The sequence below is a fragment of the Trachemys scripta genome, chromosome 1, assembly GCF_013100865.1.
Source record: "Trachemys scripta elegans isolate TJP31775 chromosome 1, CAS_Tse_1.0, whole genome shotgun sequence".
Taxonomy (NCBI): Eukaryota; Metazoa; Chordata; order Testudines; family Emydidae; genus Trachemys; species Trachemys scripta.
The window spans coordinates 210688747-210714559 of record NC_048298.1 but is presented as its reverse complement, the minus strand read 5'-3'; the positions used below and the strand labels follow the sequence as shown (position 1 = coordinate 210714559).

Sequence of the window (25813 nt, the reverse complement as noted above, 5' to 3'; positions counted from 1 at the left end):
GCTCCCCGGCTCCCGGCCCGGCCCGGCACCATGCCCCCGGCCCCGCACAAAGAGGCCCCAGCCGAGCCTCCCGATTTTCCTGGACATGCCCGGCTTTTGGGGATTTCCCCCCGGACGGGGATTTGAGCCCCCAAAAGCCGGACATGTCCGGGAAAATCCGGACGTATGGTAACCCTAAATTTACCTCTGTGTCACTTCATCCAGTGCAAACTCTGACCAACACCAAGATGCCTGGATAATGTATTCAGCAAGTCTTTTAGCTTTGTCATACACAAGTCCTGTTTTATACCTGAAGCAGAAAATACTGGCTGAAATGAATTGTGATTATCCCTATCAAACAAATCACAATATTTCGGAATAGTTTTTCAGAACTGGAGCTGGCTGTTGAAGAGAGAACCCCATTGTAGAAAACAACAGTCTCTGAGCTCTCCACAGGATGCTTATTCTGCCCAGATTTCAGGAACTAGAATCCTAGACTGTCAGGGTTGGAAGGGACCTCCGGAAGTCAATCTAGTCCAACCCCCTGCTCAAAGCAGGACCAATCAGGACCAGACAGATTTTTGCCCCAGATCTCTAAATGGCCCCCTCAAGGATTGAATTCACAACCCTGGGTTTAGCAGGCCAATGCTCAAACCACTGAGCTATCCCTCCTCCTCGTTGAGTGACTTATAGAACGCATGATTATCTTTTTCTTTTTTCTTTCTTTTTGTCAGTAAATGTCACAAATCAACATAAATTTCACCATACATATAAATCAATAAAAACCAAAAAAGCTTTAAACCAAACATCAATATAATCCACTGGAAAAAAAAACACGAATGTTGTCAAGCCTAACAGTATGGAAGACAATGGCTGACTGGCTTGCTTTATTTATTTATTATTTTAAGTTAACATTTATACTGCATTATTGCCCAGAGGACAGCCAGGTCAGAGCCCCATTATGCTAACTTATAGTAAACGACAGTCCCTATCTTAAAGAGCTTAGACTCTAAAAGAAGTCATCTAAGATTGAAATCCTAGATGCTGTAGAACAACCGGTTCAAATCTTTACTACATCAACTTTAGCCCTTGCGCCTTCTGAGATGGATGAATTGAGTATCTGTATCATTGAACACTATATTGAAAGTCTTTTGTGTGAAATGTTTAGAACAGAAATTCTGTGTGCTCTGCTCTGTTTTCCTCCACAGGGCTGGTAGAGATCTATGGTACTTTTCAGAGTGGTATGGGTTTGTCCTTAAATTGTTGGCCAAAAATGGCCCTTTATCCCCACTGTTTGCAGCGTGCTATGCACTGAGTTCCCACTTCATTGATGCTGTCCACTGTGTACACATAATTGGTAACACATGCTAAGATTCTTCAGGATGAAAAGCATGTAAATGCAAACAATTGTCGGATAACCAAAAATTTGAAGAGCGGTGGAGTGAGGGATATCCAGGGGCGGCTCCAGGCACCAGTACAGCAAGCGCGTGCCTGGGGCGGCAAGCCACAGGGGGCAGCCTGCCAGTCGCTGTGAGGGCGGCAGCCTGGCTGCGTTCGGCAGCATGCCTGCGGGAGGTCTGCTGGTCCTGCGGCTTCGGCGGCAGGGACACTGAAGGCCCGGCACCGGCGTACCTCCCGTAGGCATGCCGCCAAAAGCTGCCTGACAGCTGTGCTTGGGGCGGCAAAAAACATAAAGCTGCCCCTGGGGATATCAAGTTTACACATGATTGTACAATATTTTCCCTCTTCTGATGCAGAGCCAGCCAAGCAGCAGAGGGAGCCCAAGTTAAATCCTAAACCTTCATCAGTGGTATCAGAGAGAGAGAAGTGTGCAGTGATTATTCTTGGAATGTTTAAAACTAGAGTGCTTGAAGTCCATTATAATAGTTTTATATGTGGACTGGCAGATATATTTAGTACCCAAATCACTTAAATAGCTTACAGTTTTTTAGATTGCTTTTTACTGTGAGTGTCCACTGAATTTTGTACATTAGTGTATAGATTGTTAACTTTGATTACTAAGGTTATTGTTGCTTAGTACTAAGTTTTGTTTTACCACACTTACCATTGTTTATATTCTAGAAAATGAAGAAGTCAAAGAAACCACTTTACGAGAGCTTAAAATGCTTCGCACTTTGAAACAGGAAAACATAGTGGAGCTGAAGGAAGCTTTCAGAAGAAGAGGAAAATTATATTTAGTGTTTGAATATGTGGAAAAAGTGAGTTGATCTTTTACATCTCTTTCAGGGCAAAATCATCAAGTAATTTATGAACAATAAATACAGGGATTTGAACTCTAAAAATGAAGCTATTTTAATCTAGGAATGGGAAACCAAGAAATTAAATAAAATTTAAACAGAATGTATATATGTTGTCCCTTCTTCTGCTACGAAAATTACACAAATGACATAAGTAATATTTACATAGTACAGTGAAGACACTAAATCAAACAAGCATTATTAGACTGGAATATGTGTCATTTGAGAAAGGGTTGTTTGTTCTTTTGCCCAAAGGTCCATAAACCAGTTTAATTTGAAGGTTGAATGATTGTCAAGTGTTTACCTCAAGATTCCTTCTATAGTGTGTTTTCCGAAACGGGAACATAGATTGCTTGTCCTCATGTAACTGTTGGTTCTTTCTTTCTCCTCTTTTTTTTAAAAATGGGGTTGCTCTTATTTTTTTTTCCACATAGAAATCTAATCTTTGGAAGACAGTTTGAAATATTTGAAATGAACTAAATTGTAGGACCTCACAAAATCTCCTTATGACTGACCTTAAATTCCTTCCATCCCTGACTGCATCAGAACCCATTACACCTTGATCTGCTTCTCAGGAGAGACAGCCCAGGACAGAATAGTTATCTGCTATTTGTGTAAGCCCTATAGGGCAAGAGTATGCAGTAGCTCTGTATTCTAGACTCTGGTTTCTGTCTTTTTTCATTTGAAAAAAACAAAAAAAAAAAACCACTTCATCTGCCCTTGCTTTCTTTCCTAAAATCATAATTTTATGTCCTTCTGGTGCTGTGCTGTGGACCAGCTTGGAACTAGTCCTCCTCAGTTTAATGCCCCTATATATATCTATCTATATCTATATCTATATCTATATCTATCTATATCTATATATATAGTCCTTCCTGCCCGTATTTGTAGCTAACAAGGTGTGCAGTGCTTCCTGTATGAGTATTCATGAGACTCCTAACCATTACCTGCTTGCCTTATCTGAGATTATAAAATGATCATGTGATGATCATTTTACATCTAGGGTGAGGTGACACTAAGTCCTATATTGCATATTCTGGTTCTTTGTCCATAAGTTTTGTTATGCACTACCTGACAATCAGTTAATTCCTACTGCATTAATTCCTGTCTAGCCTTAATGTCTGGATTCTAAAGTTCCTGCTTTAATTAACCTGTGCTCACTATGATCAGTGCAGTCTTCTGTAAGTTAGCTGTATGTGTGTATAAAAATGTGGATATGGACAATGCTGTATATTTAGTTATATTTGTAGTTATTCACTTTATATAGTTTTTTATTAATGCTGACATTGCTAAAACTACTATACCAAAAGTACAGAAGACCAGCATAAGGAAAAAGATGAATATTTCAACTGTGTATTTTAATAATCACATTTTGAATTATTAATAAATATCAAGAGAATACAGTAGGTTTCACATGTTTCTATTATTCATTTCCTTCCTGTGTTAGGAAGGAAATGTATTTTTGTGACCCAACATAACATTTTACGTTAATAAAAAGTAAAAATCATGAGGGTAGCTGCTATGTATAATTTTTGCTTGATATCATTGCTGTTGTAATTATCATCTCTATTTTCAATTACACTTAGCAGTTTATAAATGATTCTTGCTTTCAGAATGTGTTAAATGAATTCCACAGACCCTTACAGATATTCTTCAGGGCCATGATAAATGTGTAGACAATTCTTATATTTTAAGTGAGGCAGAGGGAGAAGAATTGAAGAAAACGTTGTACAGTTAGCCAATTTCTGTTTAGCCTCTCGGCTGGTTGATGAGCACATTTTGTCCTTTAAAGAGTATTATCTCTGCAATACTAAAATCCAGATTACACTAATCCAAATTAACTAGTCTTCTTTTTCCATCATCTCCTTAGCTGATGTTGTCAATAAGCATATAGGATTATGCTTCACCCACTTGATACTGCTATTCTTGTTCAGATTAGAACACTAAGGAATTTACTGTCTGATTTGTCCAGGTTTTTACAGTACCTCCTAGTGAACAGTACTGTTGTCTAAATCCATTACAGTGTCTTAATAGACATATCTGTAATCATTTATCCATGTTGTAGATATGGATTTAACAAAACCCATACCCCATATCTTAAATTACTAAATCTATCAATAGATTGAAAAGCATTCAAGTGCCTTTGGAATACTACCACATTTAAAAAAAATACTTTGATTTTAGTGTATGCTTTGTATTTTGTATACATACATTAAGACAGCTTCCAAGAATAACCTCAAAACTAGATTGTAAAGTAGAAGATAATGTGCACCAAAGGTGAAGTGAAATGCTTTTGAAAATATTAAAATCTGTGTAAATTCCCAAATCAGTAACTGTATACTTTGTGGAAAACAAAATATCCAAAAATATTTTTTTTCCCATTTTCCAGCACAGGGATCAGAATTTTCTGTTTCCCTTGCAAGCACCATAAGCAGTGATTAACTATTGGTATATGTTCAAGTAATGGTACTTCAGGCTTTTGAGGCTGATGATTTCATATTCCTTTTCCTACCTTAATGAAACTGTACTCTAGAGAGCAGCTGCTGCCTACCACCCATTCAAATGGGATTTAGCGTAGACTAATCTCTATTGTACATTTCTGCACACAAAGTTGATTGGGAGGTAGCAGGCCTTTGCCAGTATAATTGAAATCTCAGGCCTTAGCTACACAAGAGTTTTGTACCAATATAACTATTTTGGTTAGGGGGTCTGATTTTTTTTTCTACTGAAATAGTTAAATTGGTACAACCATTTAGTGTGGACACAGTTATGTCAGTGTAAATGTAAATTCTGTAAATGTGCCTTATACTGCTACAGTTTATTTTCCCTTCCCTATGGGAATAGGTAGCTATATGGGCATAGTTAAAGCAGTGTAATTTTGTGTGTAGACAAGGCCTTAGTATGTGAAACTGGTACAGTTGGCTGAAAAATTTAGGAAGCACTGGCATAAACTATTGCAGGGTATTTAGTAAAATGCTCTGCTTTAGAGAAATGTTCATGTTGTCACACTATGCAGGGGAATTCTGTTCTAAGAAATTATTTGTAAATAAAATGAGCAAAAGTTTAAATCTATAAGTCTGCTAATTATTTGGGGGTTTAAGCAGTTATATTTTAACAAGAGCCTTTTAGTTTACCTTTACAGAAGATGGTATTCACTAGATTTTTGTCTAGAATGAAAGCCGGCTATATATGGCTAGATTATGGCCCTTGGATATTAAACTGCTGGTTTGCGGAGCTAGATTTACTGGCATGATTATGGTACTTTAGTATGTTAGAATCATATTATGGGTCAAGTTACTTTTAGCAATTAATATCTATATTTTAAACATTTTAGAATATGCTTGAATTGCTAGAAGAAATGCCGAATGGAGTTCCACCTGAAAAAGTAAAAAGCTATATCTACCAATTAATCAAAGCGATTCACTGGTGTCATAAGAATGACATTGTTCATAGAGGTAAGTGTGTATAGCTTTCCACATGGAAATGAACCCCTTGTTGTAATTTTCTTTTTATAGGGAAAAGAGCTACAGCTTGTAAATATTATCATAAATGTGTTTGGATTTACTTTAAACAAAAAGTTTCTATTAAAACAAACCATATTTAAGTGGGTATAGAAAAATTGTTTCAATTTAGCTAAGCCCTGAAGTCACCTAAATGACTTCAGATACTACCATATTAGCAGGGATGCTCCAGGCACCAGCGCATCAAGTGTGTGCCTGGGGTGGCAAGCCGTGGGGGGCAGCCTACTGGTCGCCGTGAGGGCGGCAGTCAGGCTGCCTTTGGCGGCATGCCTGCAGGAGGTCCGCCGGTCTCGTGGTTTCAGTGGCAATTTGGCGGTGGGTACGCCGAAGGCGCGGGACTGGCAGACCTCCCGCAGGCATGCCACCGAAGGCGGCCTGACTGCCGTGCTTGGCACAGCAAAATACATAGAGCCGCCCCTGCATATAAATACCTATGCAGACAGACTTCTCTTCAAACAAGACTGCTGAAGTTTCTCCCTAGAAGCCACCAAAAGCATGGGATCCCTAAGACTACTTTAAAATATTGTTCATCAATATCATAGGCTGCTGTCTCCTGGGTATCATTAGAGACAAAATTGTACCATTTGCATAATGAGACAAAATTACAATGGAGACCTTGCCAAAGGAAAAGGAATTATGAAAATGTTTATTAAGACTCACATTTTCCCCTCTTGCTCTTTATCCTTTATTATTTGTGTAACACGTACTGTAAGGTGAGACTTTATCTAATTTTATTATCTTCTTACTTTATAAAGCCTTGTTTTCCAGTGTGGTTCCACAAGGTGCATGGTTTTTTTGTTTGTTTGTTTGTTTGTTTTTTTCCCTCCCCCAATGGATGATTTCAATATGAAATACAGGGGAGAGAGCTTTTCTCAAGTACGTTGTAAAAATGTAACTACTGTATACAGGTTGCATGCACTCAATAGGTACTATACAAAATGTATCTGAGTAAACAATATGTTTATGAAACTAGAGCAAAAATATTTCTAGAAGACAAACACAATGAGCCCCAGAAGGTAATTTTAAGTGTACAAATATTGAGCTTATACATTTTCCTACATTTTGCTAATAAACTGGGTAATTAATGACATTTCCACATGCACAAGTTGATTTTGTGGCCTTGCATAAGTGCAAGTGCGGATTTACTCTTCCCATGTTTCTTCTGAGAAATTTTTAAAAAGAAACCACAATACAGAAGCTATGAATTCTACATCTTTAGAAAATTACAGGATTGTTTGAAAATTAGTTGTACAGATTACAAGTACTTTCTACTGTGGTCTATTTTTGTTATCACTGTATGAATAACTGTAATTCTCTTACAATTAAATAAGTTGAAAATTAAAAATGGACGTTAGGAACTGTCTTACTTTTTTTTTTCTCTTACTCTGATATTTCAGATATCAAACCAGAAAATCTCTTAATAAGCCACTGTGACGTTCTGAAGCTGTGTGACTTTGGTAAGTTGCTTACTTTTTATTTTTTGAAAGAAGCACTTTTTACCTTAAAAATTCCACATTGTTTATCTGCAAGTTCTCCAGCATGTGTATTTTGAGCACATTTTAGTGGTCAGTATTCATTATGTTCATATTTCTGGGTAGCACATTAATTTGTAAAGATCTCTAACTTTTGATTTGGACCTGTTAAGTATGTTTTTAAATATACTCATTCTATAAATAAAGTATGGTTCCCAAAGATTGGTTGACATATTCCTATAATATTCATTTCCTTTTCAACTATTGGCAAAGATTTCCTTATGTGCAGTTCAGAGGATGAATCCAGTATGAGGCATGCTTAACTGTGTGGACCTATTTGGCCCACGCATCAGTAATTTTTCATTACTCTTTGTTGTATCATAAATAATTTAGTATGTTGAATAAGTATTGGTTTACTGTATATAAATGTTTTTTGTGGACTGCCTGACATACATGAAATAGTACACCATATTACAAGATTCTACACATGTCTTTAGGCTTGAAAGAAGAAAAAGTATGATACTGTATTTGAAAAACCATATGCGATCATATAATTAAAGACTGCACTGTAATATATGTGCCGAGGAGACAGACTTATGGTCATGTGCAACTTTAAGTATGGCATTTCCTGACTTGTGAGTGCTTAACTATGTCTCTTTAGGCTCTAATTCTGCAAAGCCTTAAGTACTGAGCAACTTTACACATGTGAGTAGTCCCTATTGAGCCCCAGTCAAGATCAGGCCCCGTTTTGCTGTGTGCTTTATTACCGCAGAGTAAAACACTGTTATGTCCATAACGAGTTTACAATTTCGTTAACCCAGTCAAATGAAAACCAATTTTACAGGAGTACTCGAGGGCATTCCTTGGCGAGGGCTATTTCCATGCCAGTTGCCAATCAAACCTCTTTAATTTTGGCCAAGAGGAGGAGCTGTTCAGAAAACAAAACTGCAAAAAAAACCCACAAACCATTTTTGCTTAAACATGCTTTCACAGGCAGCAAGTCTCTTTTTAAAGGAAGATGGGTCCTAGCCTTATTTATGACACGCAGCTTGCCTCCCCAGGATGAGAAAATGAATGTTAATGATCTGGAGGATGGTGTGGATTGCACTCTCAGCAAGTTTGCAGATGACACTAAACTGGGAGGAGTGGTAGATATGCTGGAGGGTAGGGACAGGATATAGAGGGACCTAGACAAATTAGAGGATTGGGCCACAAGAAACCTGATGAGGTTCAACAAGGACAAATGCAGAATCCTCCACTTAGGACAGAAGAATCCCATGCACTGTTACAGACTAGGGACCGAATGGCTAGGAAGCAGTTCTGCAGAAAAGGACCTAAGGGTTACAGTGGACGAGAAGCTGGATGTGAGTCAACAGTGTGCCTTTATTGCCAAGAAGGCTAACGGCATTTTGGGCTGTATAAGTAGGGGCATTGCCAGCAGATCGAGGGACGTGATCATTCCCCTCTATTCGACATTGGTGAGGCCTCATCTGGAGTACTGTGTCCAGTTTTGGGCCCCACACTACAAGAAGGATATGGAAAAATTGGAAAGAGTCCAGCAGAGGGCAACAAAAATGATTAGGGGGCTGGAGCACATGACTTATGAGTGGAGGCTGAGGGAACTGGGATTGTTTAGTCTGCAGAAGAGAAGAATGAGGGGAGATTTGATAGCAGCCTTCAACTACCTGAAAGGAGATTCCAAAGAGGATGGATCTAGACTGTTCTCAGTGGTACCTGATGGCAGAACAAGGAGTAATGGTCTCAAGTTGCAGTTGGGGAAGTTTAGGTTGGATATTAGGAAAAACTTTTTCACTAGGAGGGTGGTGAAGCACTGGAATGGGTTACCTAGGGAGGTGGTGGAATCTCCATCCTTAGAGGTTTTTAAGGTCAGGCTTGACAAAGCCCTGGCTGGGATGATTTAGTTGGGAATTGGTCCTGCTTTGAGCAGGGGGTTGAACTCCTGAGATCCCTTCCAACCCTGATATTCTATGATTCTATGTGACAAATGGGTCACGTGGCTAAATCAGGCATCTGGGTCATAAGAGATCTCTGCAGAGAGCCAGAAGAGGCCTTGGGTTCTCCACAGAGAGACTTCAGATAGGGAGTGGCTGCTTGATAGGGAGCAGAATGATGGTGCGAGCAGCCCTACGCAAAGGCTTTTCTTAGCTCCTAGGGACAGGGCCTGAGCTGTTCTGAGACCCTGTTCCAACCAGCAAGGCTGAAGTGTATGAACATTTGGCTGAAGGAAAAGCCAGGGAGTTTTAGGGAGTTTTGTTTTCCCATTTGAATGTTGTGAGTAAACCAGATCTCTAGAGGTGGTGTTGCACACATGAAAGCCTTTGTGAATTACTGAGAGGGGAAATTGGAGCAGCGGCTAGCGTGAGCCAAGACTGGATAGGCAACAGACACTACACGTTCCAACAAATGACGAGCCCAGAAATCTTCAGTCAAAATTGAAGTGTCTCAATTAAGCTCAATTTATTTTACACCAGAAAGGAATTCATAGACCTGAAAGGATGGAACAGTTTTGTAGGGAAATGAAAATCCAAGCAAACGTGTTCATATTTTGGTTGACAGCTTTGCCACTAAGAGACTGATAACGATGAATCCTGGCTTGTCTCAAGCAATTACGCTACTTCATATAGTCTGTAAGCACAGTGATTTTATTCCCCATAAATAGTGGCCAGACTTTACCTACATTAAGTAGAAAAGAAAGCCATACCATAATGCGCCAGTACCTAATCCCTTTCATGCTAACTCTTTTTTTATATATTTATATTTATATAGAATAACATGCTTGGAATTTTGCTTTGTATTTCAGGTTTGGTTGAACTGAAATCACAAAGGAAAGCTTATTTGCTTTTGCTTAATTTGGAATTAGTTATAGTAGCTTCACTCAGTTTTACTACAAAGAGACAATGTTAGACTAGGATCGGCATAGTCAATAGACAGAGTAGAAGCCAAATCTGGACCACCAGATGCTTTTGAACAGACCCCAACATCTTTTTATTTACTTATTATTATCTTCGTTGTTGATGGTTTGTTTTTAGTACTGTCTCTGGAGTCTGGATCTTGACTATGTCTTGGCCAAGAAATTTTGACCTTGACCAAAAAAATTGATTACCTCTGGACTAGATTAAGCCATTACTTAATACAACCAATTCCAGTAAGCACGCTTTTATTGCACTTTGAAACCATATAGGTTTCAAGCACATATTGTCCTTCTTTCTTTAGACTAGAATTTAAAGGTGTGATGTTAGATAATACATGCAAATCAATACATAGTAAATGTCTAGTGTAGACAAAGCTGAACTGGTCTAGTTAAAGTTTTGTCTACACTAGACATTTTCAACGTATTAATTAGCATATGTTAGCTAACATGTGCCAGCATCACACCTTAAATCTTAGCATAGACAAAGCCATTGAGAAATGGATAATTAAGACAGTATCTTTTACTGTGAGGTTTTTTTAAAGATGGAATTGAGACTATTGAGTCTGGCATGTAAACTGTTCATGCCTAAATGGAATTGAATGACAGTAATCCCCCTGCACACTGGTAAACACTGGTAATGCTATGTATGAATGGAAACATGGATCGTGTAGGATAAAGAGACTGATACAAAAGTGATTGAAATAATAGGTGCCAGAGGCTGGTCCTATTACTTTGTCCAGAAGATGCTTGGTACACTAATCAGAAAAGCCACTGTATTCTCAAAGTATGGCCAGAGAGAACCACAACTGCATTAGCACACGTGTTCACAAACCCCTGCACACTGCAAAAATAATAGTCATAGCATATCCTGCCTTCTTTTTTACTACGGGGAAATTGGGTGGGGACAGAACAGGAATGTTATGTTAATTGTACGCAGATGTTTTGTGGAGTGGTGGTTGGCTCCTTTATTAAAATGCTGTGAATACCATACGGCCTGTGTCACAGTACTGAACAAGCTGTCATACGTCAACATGCTTATGCACCACATGATGACCAATACCATGGAGATATTAGGAGACTGTTCGGACAAGAGGCTCTGGCAATGAGGTGGGAATTCTATCAACACAGCCGATACACCAATTGGAATGCCAGAAAGCTTCCAGCAATAATCAGATACATCTGTTGCAATCAGTCTACACTCAGTACTGTTCCTTTCTTCATTCCTATTGGCAGAAACTACGCCCACACAACACATCCAGGCAACTATTACACACAAGCCTAATATTACACACCACCATATATGTACAGAACACAGTACAGTGAATTTGTAGAGATGTATAAGAAGCCACTGGGACAAGAGAAGTGATGTGTTAGTAGATCTTCAGCAACATAATGAGATCATATAGGTTTGTCCTGTTGCCACTGTGTTGGGGCATCCTATCACTTAAACATCTGCACTGTGGCAGGTACATGGACTTTTTATTAGCATGTGTTGCTTTCATGTGTTGAATACACTGCTACTTGTGGTGTAATTTATGTGCTAAAGCACTCGGATGCAGTTTTCAGAGAGTGTGCAGAAGTGTGCTAGATGCTTTTGTATAGTCCTAAATTGACAGGAAAAAATTACAAAGCAAGTAAAAGACAAAGTCCCTGTCACAAAAATGTTATCAAAATTTTAGTTATGATAAAAGTTAGGGTAACTAGCAAAGGGGGGGGGGTGAAAAGAAGGGTGGTGGTAGAATTACTTTAATAGTTAAACTTAGAAACAACCACATATATCTGTTGCCAATTGAGGCCACTTTACAATATAGACAGTGGGGTGCCTCTTAGAAAGGTGTCAAGCAGTCAAGGATTTTGTAAGCCATCTTCCAGTGTAATATGATAGAATCAGGTTGCCATCAAGTGGATTCTCACATAAGCAGTGTACTTATTAAGCCTATAGTATTAATTTTCCTTTCCCATTGCTGTACCATGTCAAAGCTGAGCATTTTTACAGTCAGTTGTTTATTTTCCTCAAGATTGCATTAGCTGATGATGGATATTCAGTGTTTCCAGGCATCCCTGATTATGACCAAGTTCCCTTTCAGTTCCTGCGGGCTGGCTTGGATGGAAGATCCTTCCTTGACTATGATTTGTTGATATTTTTCATTCTTTTGCTGTATCAGAATTGTGTTCCTGTCAAACAACCAGCACCCAGCCTGGGGCTGAAAGGAATTTTCTTCTCTTGCTTCTCTCTTCCAAGCTTATAATGAAAGGTTTTTCATTTACATGATTAATATGATGGTCCATGTCACCTTTGGCTGAGGCAGTACTGTCTGTGTATTTATGCAATTATACATATTTATTTAATTAATTTTAGGTTTAGAAAATGACCCAGTTCCAACTCTAAGCACATGGACAATAATATAATTTTTTTCACAAGTATAAAATGAATCCTATATCAATAACAAATTTATCATCAACTCAACCCAACAGACTAAAAATAATTTGTGCTATCCATCTTCTATTCAAAGATCTAGGAGAATGGGTGGAACTTAGTATGTCCTGGAGGACCATGGATTTGAGCTCTGCCTGACTAAGGTCTGAAATGAGATCTGCATCCAGAATAAAGATCACAGCCTTTGCAAACACAGAAGAAGGGTGGTAGGGGAAAGAAGAAGGTGCTGCTGCCACCTGAGCATTCAAAAGCAGAGAGGGAGAGCAGTTACTAAGTCCAAAAGTGAAACTCTGCTCTGAGGCTCTTCTGGATTCCAGAGTTTTTATTCTTTCTTCCTCACTTACAAACCAATGGAAGAACTCTGTAGTTTGATTTCAGTGGGCTGTCTATCAGGCCCTAAAGCCATATCTCAGGAGGAGAGAGTTATGAATATTTTGCCTCTGCATTTCAGTTTGAATTACATAACTAGACTCAATTTATTCTCTGGTAAGGAGTTCCACATGCAGAGTTTAGTTGCTGAGATCTGTCTGGCTCCAGTCCTGCCTGATTGATTGATTAATTATTTAGCTAGCTAGCAAGCAAGCAAGCAATGACAGCATGCTTGGCACTTTACAAAAATGTTGACAATATCTGTCCTAAAGTGTTTATTATTGGCTTTACCAGCTGGAGTTTTCCTGTGATATTCAGCTGACTTGGTGGGTTGTGGATGGGTAACAATATTTAAAAATTCAAAATTATTCCTCCTTTTGGATTTTCTAATATACCATCCTCTTTGTGTCTGTTTTGGAAACTCTTGCTTACAGGTACCATCTTTGTATAGTTGCAAATATATAGCGCATTATTGGTGCTAAACAAACACTAATGGCCTCTGGGAGACTCTGATCCTAATCCATTAAGAGTCTTGTGTTAAATTTGGTTCTCAAACAGATAGGAAGCCAGTGTTGTGTGCTGAGCATCGTATGAAGTGTTTGTCCTGGCCTTTGATGGCTGCTGCAGGCCTTTGTCCTGGCCTTTGATGGGTTGTAGTTTTTGGGTGGTAGTTATATTCAACCCGATAAGTTGTAGTAGTCTAACATGAAAGTGACCAATGTATGAATCTGTGTGGCTAGGTTCTCATGTAAAAGGAGTAGATGGAGTCGTTTGGCCAGTCAAAGACCGAAGACCTTCCTTACCATATTTGTAATCTGTGTCTAGAAGCAGCACTTATTGGTGAGCCCGCTACTCACGGAGTATGTTAGAGCGCTAACTTTCTTCTACAGATACATGTCTTTTCCTGCTGCATATGGGATTTCACAATGAGACTTAGTATCTAAGTTTGAATATAGCTAGTGCAACCTCCTGAGAGGCCGTTTAAACAATCCAACAATGTTCCATGCTGGTGAAGACCCAAAAGCATAGACCTCTGTGGGACAGATGCCAGTTGAACTTGTCAGTGAAGCAGAAACACAGATTTTCACCAATACATGAACATATGCATATATTTAAGAAACAATAGGGTAACAATGAAATATGTAACACTAATCAGTTATACTTAATACTTATTTAAGGCATTCATTTTAAATCAGATGATACGAAAAATTGATTTGACCTTTAATACAATAATCAATAGTAGTATGTAAATCTTCATTTAGGTGGAGACATAATCTTTTGTATTATCTTTTTTGCAGGCTTTGCTCGGAATCTATCAGAAGGAAGCAATGCAAACTATACAGAATATGTGGCCACCAGGTGGTACCGTTCACCTGAACTCTTGCTTGGGTAAGTACACTTTCCAGAAGTAATAGCTCTGAGATCTAAATCTTGTATGACCCAATGCATTTACTCAAGTACTTTTGTGAGGATCAACCATTGGGTATGGTAGTTGGTTAATAAATTGATTATGTCTCATTAATTACTATGGATTATGCTTCTTGTAAGGTGGCTTGAGTGCTATGATATGATAGCACATTTTGAACAAATTGCTATCTTGATTCAGGTTTACATATTAGTAAATTATCATAACTATGTTTTAAACCATCTCTTTATTTTTTTAAAAAAAGGTATTTAGTGCTTGTGAAAGGTGCTGGATTAACAGACCTGGAGTGTGAAATGTTTTGTTAGCCACAGAATGGATACAGCACAGACAGTGCTCCACGCTGCACTGCTAACATTCCTCACCCTTAGAGGGATCCCACCACTCTGGCTTGAGAGCGTACTTCAGTCTCCATTTCATCTTTGCCAGCTCTGCAGAGATGGCTAATAAGCAAGGTGTCAGTTTTAAGGGTGTCTCTTTGTTGGCCAGGAGGACATAAGTCCATGTGGCAGGCCATCGGTTCATTTCACATAAGGTTCTGTAATGTGATGTGAAAGAGTTAATATGGGCCTGAGAGGTCAATTAACCTGCCTGCAACACCTGAAAGATGGGCCAGGATTAATTCGAAATAGCTAAGGGAGAGCAGGGCTGGTTTCAATAAAGAGCCCATCTGGGGAGAAGAATCCTAGAGGGAACTCCTCCACTTCTCTATTGTGAGAAGCCGCCTGAAGGAAGGCTGAGAAGGAAAAAGGGGAGATCAGACAAGCTTCTCCGGGGGTGAGCTGGAGGCTGAGCCTGGAGCCTGCCTGAGCCCCTGAATAAGGAGGGGAGTGGATCAACCCCTGTCTTGTGGGGTCAATTAAGGCACAGAAACACAGTCTAAAGCAGCAGAGACATGCCTGTGACAAGGTGGCTGCCAGCTGAGCCTAGCTGAGCTGTAGGTTTGGTTTTTGTATATGTTACTGTAGGACTTTCCGGCCCCAGAAGAGGCCAGGTTCTACCGAGTGGTCTGGCCTGAGGGTCAGAATACTCCTATGGCAGAATAAGGTCAAAAGACAGTGGAGGAAACTTGAGGCAAAAGTTGCTGCCTCATCACAGCCAGTCAGGAGGCCTATTGAGGCAGCAACTTTGCCACAGGCACTGAGCAGCCAGAGCGCAAGTAATAGTTCTTCTTTGAGTTGTTCACACATGTATTCAGCTCAGGTGCACGCAACCAGAGCTGGAGAGTTTTCTGTAGCAGCATGCATGCCCTATGCCTCCTCATGGCCTCAGCCAAGTTTATTTAGGGGTGGTGCCACCCCAACCCCCCTCAGTTCCATCTCGCCACGTGTGGCCTGAGTTGAAGGTCCCGGTCAGGTTTATCTTGCAGTTACTATGCAATTAGCAATTTTTTCCTATATTTGCTTTTGCAGTTCGTTCTTTATAGTTGGTTAAAGTTTAGCAGTAGTACCCATTAGTTAGTATTAGTTTAGATAGTATTAGGAGAGAGATCAATGGCGTGCCTTCACCAGGCTTCAAACATTATTTGTTGTGTGGGGTAGCTATCCCATTCAGTGATACCCACTTGAGCTACCTCTTATACCTTGGTGATGGGCATATCAAAGAGAGGTGCGGTATTTTTTTTTTTTTTAAACAAAAACAAACAGCTCTCTAGAAAGACTCACTTCAAGTAGCACCTCATGGAGTAGGTGGCATGATCTGCTTCGGCACCAGGGCCTTCAGCATCTAGCCCCACAACCAGCCTCTGAGGTAGCAATGATCTCGGACAGGCCCTTGAACTCAGACTCTCCTTCTCCTGTATGGATTTTCTATGAACAAGAACCCATAAAAACGGACAGGAACCATTCCAAGTTCAAAAGAGTCCCCTCTACATCAAGAGGGGACTCCAAACATCACCAGCATTCTCCCAGTGTCCAGGGTAGAGCAAGGCCTTCATCCCATGGCTCCCTGCTACCATGATGGGATGCTACTAGTGCCACTACTTCTGATTAAATTCTTCCTCCCAGCTGATCTGGCTCATAATTGTTTTCAGCTTTGTGAAATTGGCCCTATTAAAGCACCAAATATATATATATTAACAGTGTGGACTTTATTCTGCTTGCACATTATAAATGTGATCAAGTCATGATCATTTGTATCTAAACTACCTTTAATTTTCAGTTCTGTGGGCAATTCATTTTTATCCGTTAAGACAAGGTCTAATAAAGAATTTCCCTATTTTGGCTGCAACACTTTCTGAGTTAGGAAATTGGCACCTGTAATGTTCAGTAATTCCAAGGCAGTTTTAGAACTGTCATGCAGATTGAAGTCCCCCATGATCTCACAGCTTTTCCCCCTATACACTGCAGGTAGGTGTGTAAGGTGGCAGTCATCCTGTTCCTAGTGTGATTTGATGGTCTATAGCAGACACCAACTAGTACCCCATCTTGTATTTTATCTGTTAGGGCATTGATCCATAAGCATTCAAGATAATTTTCTTCTGAGTTATCAGTGACCTGGAAACACGTAATGCCATTTTTTACGTAGGATGCTACTCCCCAACCCCTTTTGTCCATTCAATCCTTCTTTATTGGGTTTTAAACATTGATTTTAATGTTTCAATCATAGGAATCATCCCACCAGGTTTCAGTAATAGCCACCAGATTGAATTTATGCTCATAAATTCCTCTTTTTTGTTACTCAGGCAATTAAAGAATTTCTTCCCTTCATGTCCTTTGGTTCTTTGATTAAATTTCTTCTGAACATCTCAATATTGTTCTGAGTGAACATATCTTCTCTTTTTACCCTCCACTTTTGCCATTAGTTTAACACCCTCCTGACTGCTCTAGCCAGCCTGTCCCCAAGGAGATTGATTCCCCTTCTACGGAGTTGGAGGCCATCTAAACTATACAGCCCCCTCTCTGTATAGATGGACCAATGTTCCACAAAGTGAAAATCCTCCACAGTTAGGTTCACTTCCAGAATCTTCTGCCGTCTGTCTTGCTTTGCTCGTGAGGTAGGAAGGATCTCAGAGAAGATGACTTGGATCTTCATGTGGCAGTGCTACCAAGCCACAGGAAGTTCCAGAGATTTGTTATTTGGACTCAACGTTATCAGTACAGGGTGCTTCTCTTCAGAATAGCCTTGGCCCTACATGTATTTACCAAGTGGTGGCTGCCCATGTGGAGAAGAAAGGGATTCACATCTTCCCTTACACAGATGTTTGGTTAGTTTGGGGCAAATCAGAAACCAAAGCTCTCAATCACATTCAAGTCATCCCCTATCTCTTTGATCATCTGGGTCTCGTTAAATAGAGAAAATCCATGTTACTTCAGACACAAATCATGTTCATTGGGGTCCTACTTAATTCTACAAAATCAATGCCCTTTTTTTCTCAAGAGAGGTTTCAAGTAATTTACCAACTTTGTCCCTTAAATTCCACCTAACCACTATGGTCTGGATATGTTTGAGACTCTTGGGCCACATGGCTTCATCTGCTTACGTACTACTAAGTGGAAGGCTGCATGTGCACATTCTCCATGGCTGGCTAAAGTCTATTGACCAAATTTCCATTTGCTAGACAAGTTGGACAGGGTTCCTCCAATGGTTCTGCCAATGGTTCTGAGATCAATGGAATGGTGGTAGGATCATAATAATGTTTGCAGAAGCATTCCCTTTCCCCCATCCCCAATGATCACCATAGTTATGGATGCTTCAAAGTCAGGTTGGGAGGCACATTTGGAGTCCTTGCAAGTCCAGGAGGTATGGACAGAATGAGAGACATCTCTGAACATCAACATGCTTGAGCTCTGAGCAGTTTTCACTACCTGCCACACCTTCCTTCCCCATGTCCAAGGTCTGTCTGGATTCTCATGGACAATAGGACCATGATGTATTATGTGAACAGACAAGGGAGGGCTTGGTCCAATCAAATCTGTCAAAAGATGACGAAGCTGTGGTACTTTTGCATCAGGGAAAGTATCTCCCTGATGGCTACTTACTCACTGGATTCTCAGAATCATTTGGCCAATCATGACAGCAGATTCTTTTACTGCAATCACAAGTGGTTCCTCAACAGTAGAGTATGGAGGATCATTTTCAGAACTGCGGTTATCCCATCATTCAATCTGTTTGCTATATGACCCAAAAAGAAATGCCATCAGTTTTGTTTTCGGGCAGGTCTCGGTCTGGACTCAATAACTGATGCTTTCTTGCTGAAGTGTGGCCCGGACTTCATGTATGTGTTTCCTCAAACCCCTCCCATTCCTCAGGTTATTCTCAAGTTGAAGCAGGACCAAGCCAGGATAATACTCATTGCTTTGGGTTGGCTGAGGCAGTGCTGATTTTTGGACCTCCACAGCCTCGGTCTAACCTCTACCACCTGTACCAGACCAGTTGTTACAACATCACATTTGGATTTGGCACTCGATCCCAAGCAGCCCGAGCCTTGTGACATGGCTGTTGAATGGCTAGATCAAGTAAATAAGGCTTCTTTGAGTGTAGTCCAACACGTCCTGCTTAGTAGTGGAAAGCAATCTACAAGGTCCACTTACTTGGCTAAATATAAGAGATTTTCAATCTAGTCAGCTGGCAGAAGTATTCAGCCATTGTTTGCTAAGATTCAGGCCATTGTGGAATACTTATTGCGTCTTCAGACGAGCTAGCCATTCGTCTTCCAATGGATGGAAAGTCAGTATTTTCTAATCCAATTGTAGTTAGATTCCTCAAAGGTATTATTTGTCTCTAATGCCCCTGTAAAAAATGCAGTTCCCGTTTGGGACTTAACCACAGTGTTGACAGCCATTTCAGCCTTTAGCTCAGTGGTTTTCAACCTTTTTTCATTTGCGGATCCCTAAAAATTTTGAATGGAGGTGCAGACCTCAGTCCCTTTGGAAATCTTAGACATAGTATGTGGACCCCCCAGGGGTCCGCGGACCACAGTTTGAAAACCACTGCTCTAGCTAATTGCTCTCTAGCTCGCCTTTCTCAGAGGGTTGCTTTTCTTGTTGCACTACTATCAGCCAGAACAGTGGGAGAACACATACTGATGGCAGGCCATCCATACATGCAGTTCGTCAAAGATAAAGTGCCCTTAAGACCACATCCAAAGATTTTGATGAAAGTTGTATTGGCCTATCATCTAAACCAAATGATATACTCACCTGTATTTTTTCTTAAACCACTCCAGTAGGGATGAACAGAATTTTCATGCATTAGATGTGATATGAGCACAGGCATTCTGTTTAGATAGAATTAAGCCTTTTTGAGCATCTCCTCTCCCCTTTGTTTCTCATAGCAGTAGGATGAAAGGCCAGGCAGTTTCAGCACAGACTAGGTGAACTACAGCATGCGCTTCAACAGCCTAAGGAGTAGTGGACATAAGAATGGCCATCCTTGGTCAAACTAATGGTCCATCTAGCCCAGTATCCTATCTTCTGACAGTGGCCAGTGCCAGATGCCTCAGAGTGAATGAACAGAACAGGGCAATTTATTGAGTGGAAAATTTATTTTCCCTCACTGGAAAAACTGCTAGCTTGTTTCACAAGAGTGTGACCTACTTCTGTAGCCTTCTTACAAGACACTTCTATTTTGGACATCTATAGGGCTTCATACATACCTTTATTCAATATTATACTATCACAGCTGCTTCCAGGTCTGATGCAAGCTTTGGAAAAATTGTTTTGCAGTTGCTATTCAGGTAGGCTCTGAACTTCTTGGTAGTCACTGAATCATGGGCGGTTAGGTGAACGCGCCCTGAGATGCTCAAATATAGTCGTGATGCATTCTCCAGAAAACCCCATATTTAAAAAGAAAAAAAATCTCAGATGTATCTATTGCAGTCTTTCCTTTACCATCAGTTTCTGCTGAAAGTTTCCTATATTTAAGGTGAATAAAGCATGTTAGTATGATCAAATTATGCTATTATCTATATGTGCTGTATGTTCTACAAGTACAGAGATTTGGTCACTATAGGGTCTGATTCTGGGAGTTGCTGAGCACACACAACTCCCAATACGCTAAATGAGAGTTGCAAGTATTCAGCACCACCAAAAAACAGATAATCTTATTGGAAACATTTGTTGAACTTTTATAAGTAGATAGTAGAAATTTCTTGTATATGTCAAAATTGAAGCAGTCATTACCCTTTTAATAAATTCATCCCACTATTTCCAGCACTGTGCTGACATCATTACTGTAGGACTTTTGTTACTGGTGCACAATGACAGTGGCATAATAAATTATTATATGCACAATGGTTGTCATTAAACAAAACTAGAGAAATACCAGTTTGTCAGCTTGTAGAGAGATATTATCAAGATTCTATGAAAGTGCTGCATGTAATAAAAAGTTACAAAAGAGAATAAACAGTGGCTTTTTAGTTATATAACATGAGGGATTGGGTTTTCTTTTATAAGTCTTTGTATATTAGTAAGTAGGCTCATAAAGGAAGAAGGTGACGAAGTGTAACTTTTGACAGTAATATACAGTGCATTCTTAATGTAAATTGACCCTTAATTTTCAAAAGTGTTCTGCTATCACAGGAAAATACAGCATAAAGTCTTGGTGCACAATGTAGACCTAAACTTTGAATTAGCTTGTACAGAAGAGTATTGATTACAAATGTGTTTGACACTGTGATGTCTTTAGCTATTTCTGATACTTCATTTTAAAGTTAGGTTTTTATTGGCGCAACGTAACGTGTGTTCCTCTGCTGCACAGAATATGGCTGCAATAGTAAATATTTGTACTCTTTAAAACCGTGGAGAATATTATAATTTTAAAGAGGCTTATGTTTTCATTTAATCTGTGTGCATAAAAAGTGAAAGTACTTAACTTTTTCATAAGGGGAAGGAAACATTATTGTACAGTATCCAATTATTAATACATTATCCAAAATCTACTTACTTTAAAGAGCTTCAGGTAACTTTTAGTGAAGTACATTGTACCTTTTGGAGGTTATAAATTATTGACAAATACTAGCTTGCTTAAAGACATACCGTCCTGACAGACCAATTGAATTAGTGTCTGAAAGCATAATCTGCATTCTGTGCAGTGAGGGACTGTTTTACTTCCTTTTTATTCACTGTGGGTAGGCCTGTTGGTCTGTGTAATGTGTAGGAGTTCTTTCTCTTATACAGGCTCACCATGCCTACATTGTTTCCTATGTTCTGCAGTTTGAGGAGGCAGGACCTCACCTGTCAGTCAGCTGGTGGAGGTTTGACTTATGCTTTTGGAAAATGTCTTAGTTTAATCTGCTGTTTTATTGCAGATGGACAATTTTTCAGACCTCTTGATCTACAGCACACAATGAAAAATCTATTAAACTGCCAGTCTGGGTCCAGAATTTTTCTTCTCATTGCTCGTGTTTGCAAGGAAGATAAATTGTTACTGACTTACAGGGGGGTTTAGCTCATTTTCCAGCTGCAGACGAAGCTTGCTCCATAACATGGAGCAGCCTTCCTTACTCCTTCCCTAGCCTAAGGCTTCACATGGGGGACCAGCCTACCGAGGAAAAGCCCAGGGAGAAAAGGTGCTTGTTGTGCTCATTTACCCTACAGCATTGCCAAACAGGAGAGTTGTACAGTTTTTGCTCTCAGAAGCTGCTCTGCTCCAGGAACTCCACAGCTGCCATATGCCCCCTATGACAGTGAGTCTCAAACTTTTGTACTGGTGACCCCTTTCACATAGCAAGCCTCTGAGTGTGACCCCCCCCTTATAAATTAAAAATACTTTTTTTTATATATTTAACACCATTATAAATGCTGGAAGAGAAGAGGGGTTTGGGGTGGAGGCTGACGCCCAGTTTGAGAACCCCTGCCCTACGGGCACCAACAGGAGAAGCTTCTTATCTTTGGAACCTGTACCTAGCAATGTGATGCAGATTATAGTGGGGACAAGAGCACTAGCCCTCCTTTGACTCCCACCCTTCTCCCAATCTGAATGTACTAGCAGCATCACAAAAACAAATGGCATTGAGAAATTTCAGCATCAGGTCTGGGGGGCAGGGGTGCATGGGAACTATCTCTGCTAGATCAGCAAGAGGAATCAGTGGCCCAGGCAGCTCCAGTAGCTCCATGTATTACATTTCCAGTAGCGCCAAGCCCCACCAGCACCAGAAACAAGATACCAGCAGGGCCGTCCTTCATGGGCCTTTAAGGAGCTTCATCATGCTCTGCCTTGCCATCCTTGGGCTGCTGCCAACACTCTTCTCCAGCTGAGATAAGTAACTTTTCTTAGTGGTACTCCCCTCTCCCCCTAAGTGAAAGCATCACAGTGTCTCATGGCAACTTCTGGTAGGCACCTTTGGCTTCCTACTTCATCTTTTCTAGCTCTCCACCCTTGGAGCAGGCTGGACTCAGTGGGCCTGTTCTCAAGCAAGGCTTCCCTGTGGAACCTGCCCAGGTGGAATCAGGTTATCTCACTGCAGCGTCTCAGGGCCCAAGCTGTCTCTGCAAGTAATCTTCTTGAGCCCTCCCATCACAAAGTGCACCAGAATGAAGTAACTGACTCAGAGCAACCCACAATGTAAGATTCAATCATCAAAGTAAGGAAGAACATAACAGCTATACTGGGTCTAGGGTGACCAGACAGCAAGTGTGAAAAATCGGGACAGAGGGTGGGGGGTAATAAGAGCCTATATAAGAAAAAGACCCAAAAATCGGGACTGTCCCTATAAAATTGGGACATCTGGTCACCCTAACTGGGTCAGACCAGTGGTCTAGCTAGCTCAGTATCCTGTCAGTGGACAGTGCCAGATGTGTCAGAGGAAGGAACAGAACAGGACAATTTTGAGTGAGCCACACTCTGTCATCTAGTCCAAATTCTGGAAGTTGGAGGTTTAGCGACACCTGGAGCATAGGTTTGCATCCCTGACCACCCTAGCAAATAGCCATTGATGGACCTATCTTCCAGGAACTTCATTCTTTTTTGAACCCAGGTATACTTTTGGCCTTCACAACATTCCCTGGCAATGAGTTCCACTGGTTAACTGTGCTTTATGTGAAGAAGTACTTTCTTTTGTTTGTTTTAAAGCTGCTGCCTATTAATTTCATTCAGTGACTTCTTGTTCTTGTGTTATGTGAGAGAGTAAATAACACTTTCTTCACACCATTCATGATTTTATAGATCTCTATCATATCACCCCTTAGTCATCTCTTCTAAGATGATCAGTCACAGTCTGTTTTTAATGTCTCCTCATATGGAAACAGTTCCATGCCCCTAATATTTTTTGTTGCCCTTCTCCGTACCTTTTCCAATTCTAATGTATCTTGTTTGAGATGGGGTGACCAGAACTGCAGGCAGTATTTGAGGTGTGGGTGTATCATGAATTTATATAGTTGCATTATTATATTTTCTGTTTACTAATTTACCACTTTCCTAATAGTTCCTAACATTGTTAGCTTTTTTCACTGCTGCTGCATGTTGAGCAGATGTTTTAAGAGAGCTTATCCACAATGATTCCAAGATCTTTCTTGAGTGCTAAGAGCTAATTTAGACCCCATCATTTTGTATGTATAATTGGGATTATTTTTTCCACTGTGCATTACTTTGTACTTAACAGCATTGACATTCATGTGCCATTTTGTCACCCAGCTTAGTGAAATCCCTTTGTAACTCTTCACAGTCAGATTTGGACTTAACTATCTTGAGTAATTTTGTATTATCTGCAGATGTTGCCACCTCACTGTTCACCCTCTTTTCCAGATCATTTAGCACTGGTCCCCGTGCAGATCCTTGGAAAACACTGCTATTTACTTCTCTATATTGTGAAAACTGACCATTTAATTCTATCCTTTGGTTCCTGTCTTTTAACCAGTTACTGATCCATGAGAAAAGGGAACAGATTTAGAACAGAATCTGTCAGGGCTCCCAATTCTTAATGACTTCTCAACCTAGAGACAGTCAAGCTAGTCAAGTATAAGATACCCTTTAAAACAGAATGTGAGCGCTCAGATTCCAGTGCTGAAAAGGAAAAGAGATGACAAATTAGTCTTTCTCAGTTCTGCCTTTATACCAAACGCTTGTTATTTCAGTGATCTCAGGAGAGTTCTCCCTACAGTCTGCTCAAAACATAAATATCCAAAAGAGAGTTGGTCACATGCTGCATGTCCACAAAGCAATTAAAATCCACCTTGCATGAATTCAAGTACACAGAAAATGAGTCGCTTTGTTTGTTTTGTATCACCAGCACTAAGAGGCCAAAAAACATCTAAAAGGGGTGCTAGATTTCGGAAGTATTGAATTGAAGTAGTATGTGATGCGAAGGAGCAAAATCTTAAAAGGAAGATCAAAGACCATCAAATAAGGGATTACCTACATCCGGGGCTGAAAAGTCTTGTCCTCTGAAGAGATCTGCCAGGCAGCAACTTGGTCATCCGCTTGTATGTTTACCAGACATGTATATTAGACAAATGTACCTTTCTGGACATTGCCTCTAATGGGAGAGTCCTGTATGCTACGCTACCTGAAATGTTTTCTTAACCATTTTTTTTCAACTTTGAAATAGTTATTGGAGGATTCCCTTTGGGAATCATTGATTTTAAAATTCTTTTGTAGGAGTACTGATCCTGGATAAGAGAAATTTGATACTTGATAATTTCTGTTCTCTGAGTAGCCAGTTTCACCATTCTCACTTACCTTTTTCCACAGAATAAGAAAAAAAATGATTCAATTATATTCTATTCAGCTATGCTCTGTAGACAGGAAAAATCAAGAGAAGTTGGTGTTAGCTTAACTTTGAACATTAGAGTAATGTCTGTTTTTCTGCTTTGAAAATGTTCTTTATTGGTGAGTTTTCCAGAAAAGAAATGAAAGTCCTCAAGGGTAATTGACAAGTCTGATCTTGCCTTCTCAAACTGCCGTACAGTTAGAGAACCCACTCTGTAAATGGAGAGCCTAGAGAAGCAAATATCAAATTTATTTTCCCTGCTACAAGTAAGCTTAATGTAGACAAAAAGTTAGTTAATAAATGCAAAGAGATTGTCAAGAAGATATTTTTGTTGATCAGTGTGAACATTATTGTACTTGCTTTCCAGAGCCCCCTATGGGAAGTCTGTGGATATGTGGTCTGTAGGCTGCATTCTTGGGGAACTTAGTGATGGGCAGCCACTATTTCCTGGAGAAAGTGAAATTGACCAGCTTTTTACAATTCAGAAGGTGCTAGGACCACTTCCATCAGAGCAGATGAAGCTTTTCTACAGCAATCCTCGTTTCCATGGGCTTCGGGTAAGGGAGACTGACCAAAAACCTTTTCTTTCAGTCTTCTGTTGATGTGGTATTTAAACTATTATCCAGTAGAAAATAAATGTTTTAGACCTTTTTTCCCTCAGGTTTTATATATTCTCTTATTTATTCTGAGCACTTCCATCTGAAAAGGTAAGGGATAGGTTTAGATTTTGAGGAGGTCATGGATTCATAAATAAAATTGCATTATGGTTACGTT

General features: G+C 40.0%; 1 protein-coding gene across 3 annotated transcripts in view; it reads left to right on the top strand.

Moving 5' to 3' along the window:
- CDKL5 (cyclin dependent kinase like 5) overlaps positions 1–25813 on the top strand; it is a 213508-nt gene that overhangs the window by 139687 nt on the left and 48008 nt on the right. For all 3 annotated transcript variants that reach the window (XM_034755895.1, XM_034755902.1, XM_034755884.1), the window contains exons 5-9: positions 2062–2198; positions 5572–5692; positions 7156–7215; positions 14267–14357; positions 25407–25596. In XM_034755895.1, the coding sequence (XP_034611786.1) occupies positions 2062–2198; positions 5572–5692; positions 7156–7215; positions 14267–14357; positions 25407–25596 (599 nt within the window). The remainder of the gene's footprint in view (positions 1–2061; positions 2199–5571; positions 5693–7155; positions 7216–14266; positions 14358–25406; positions 25597–25813) is intronic.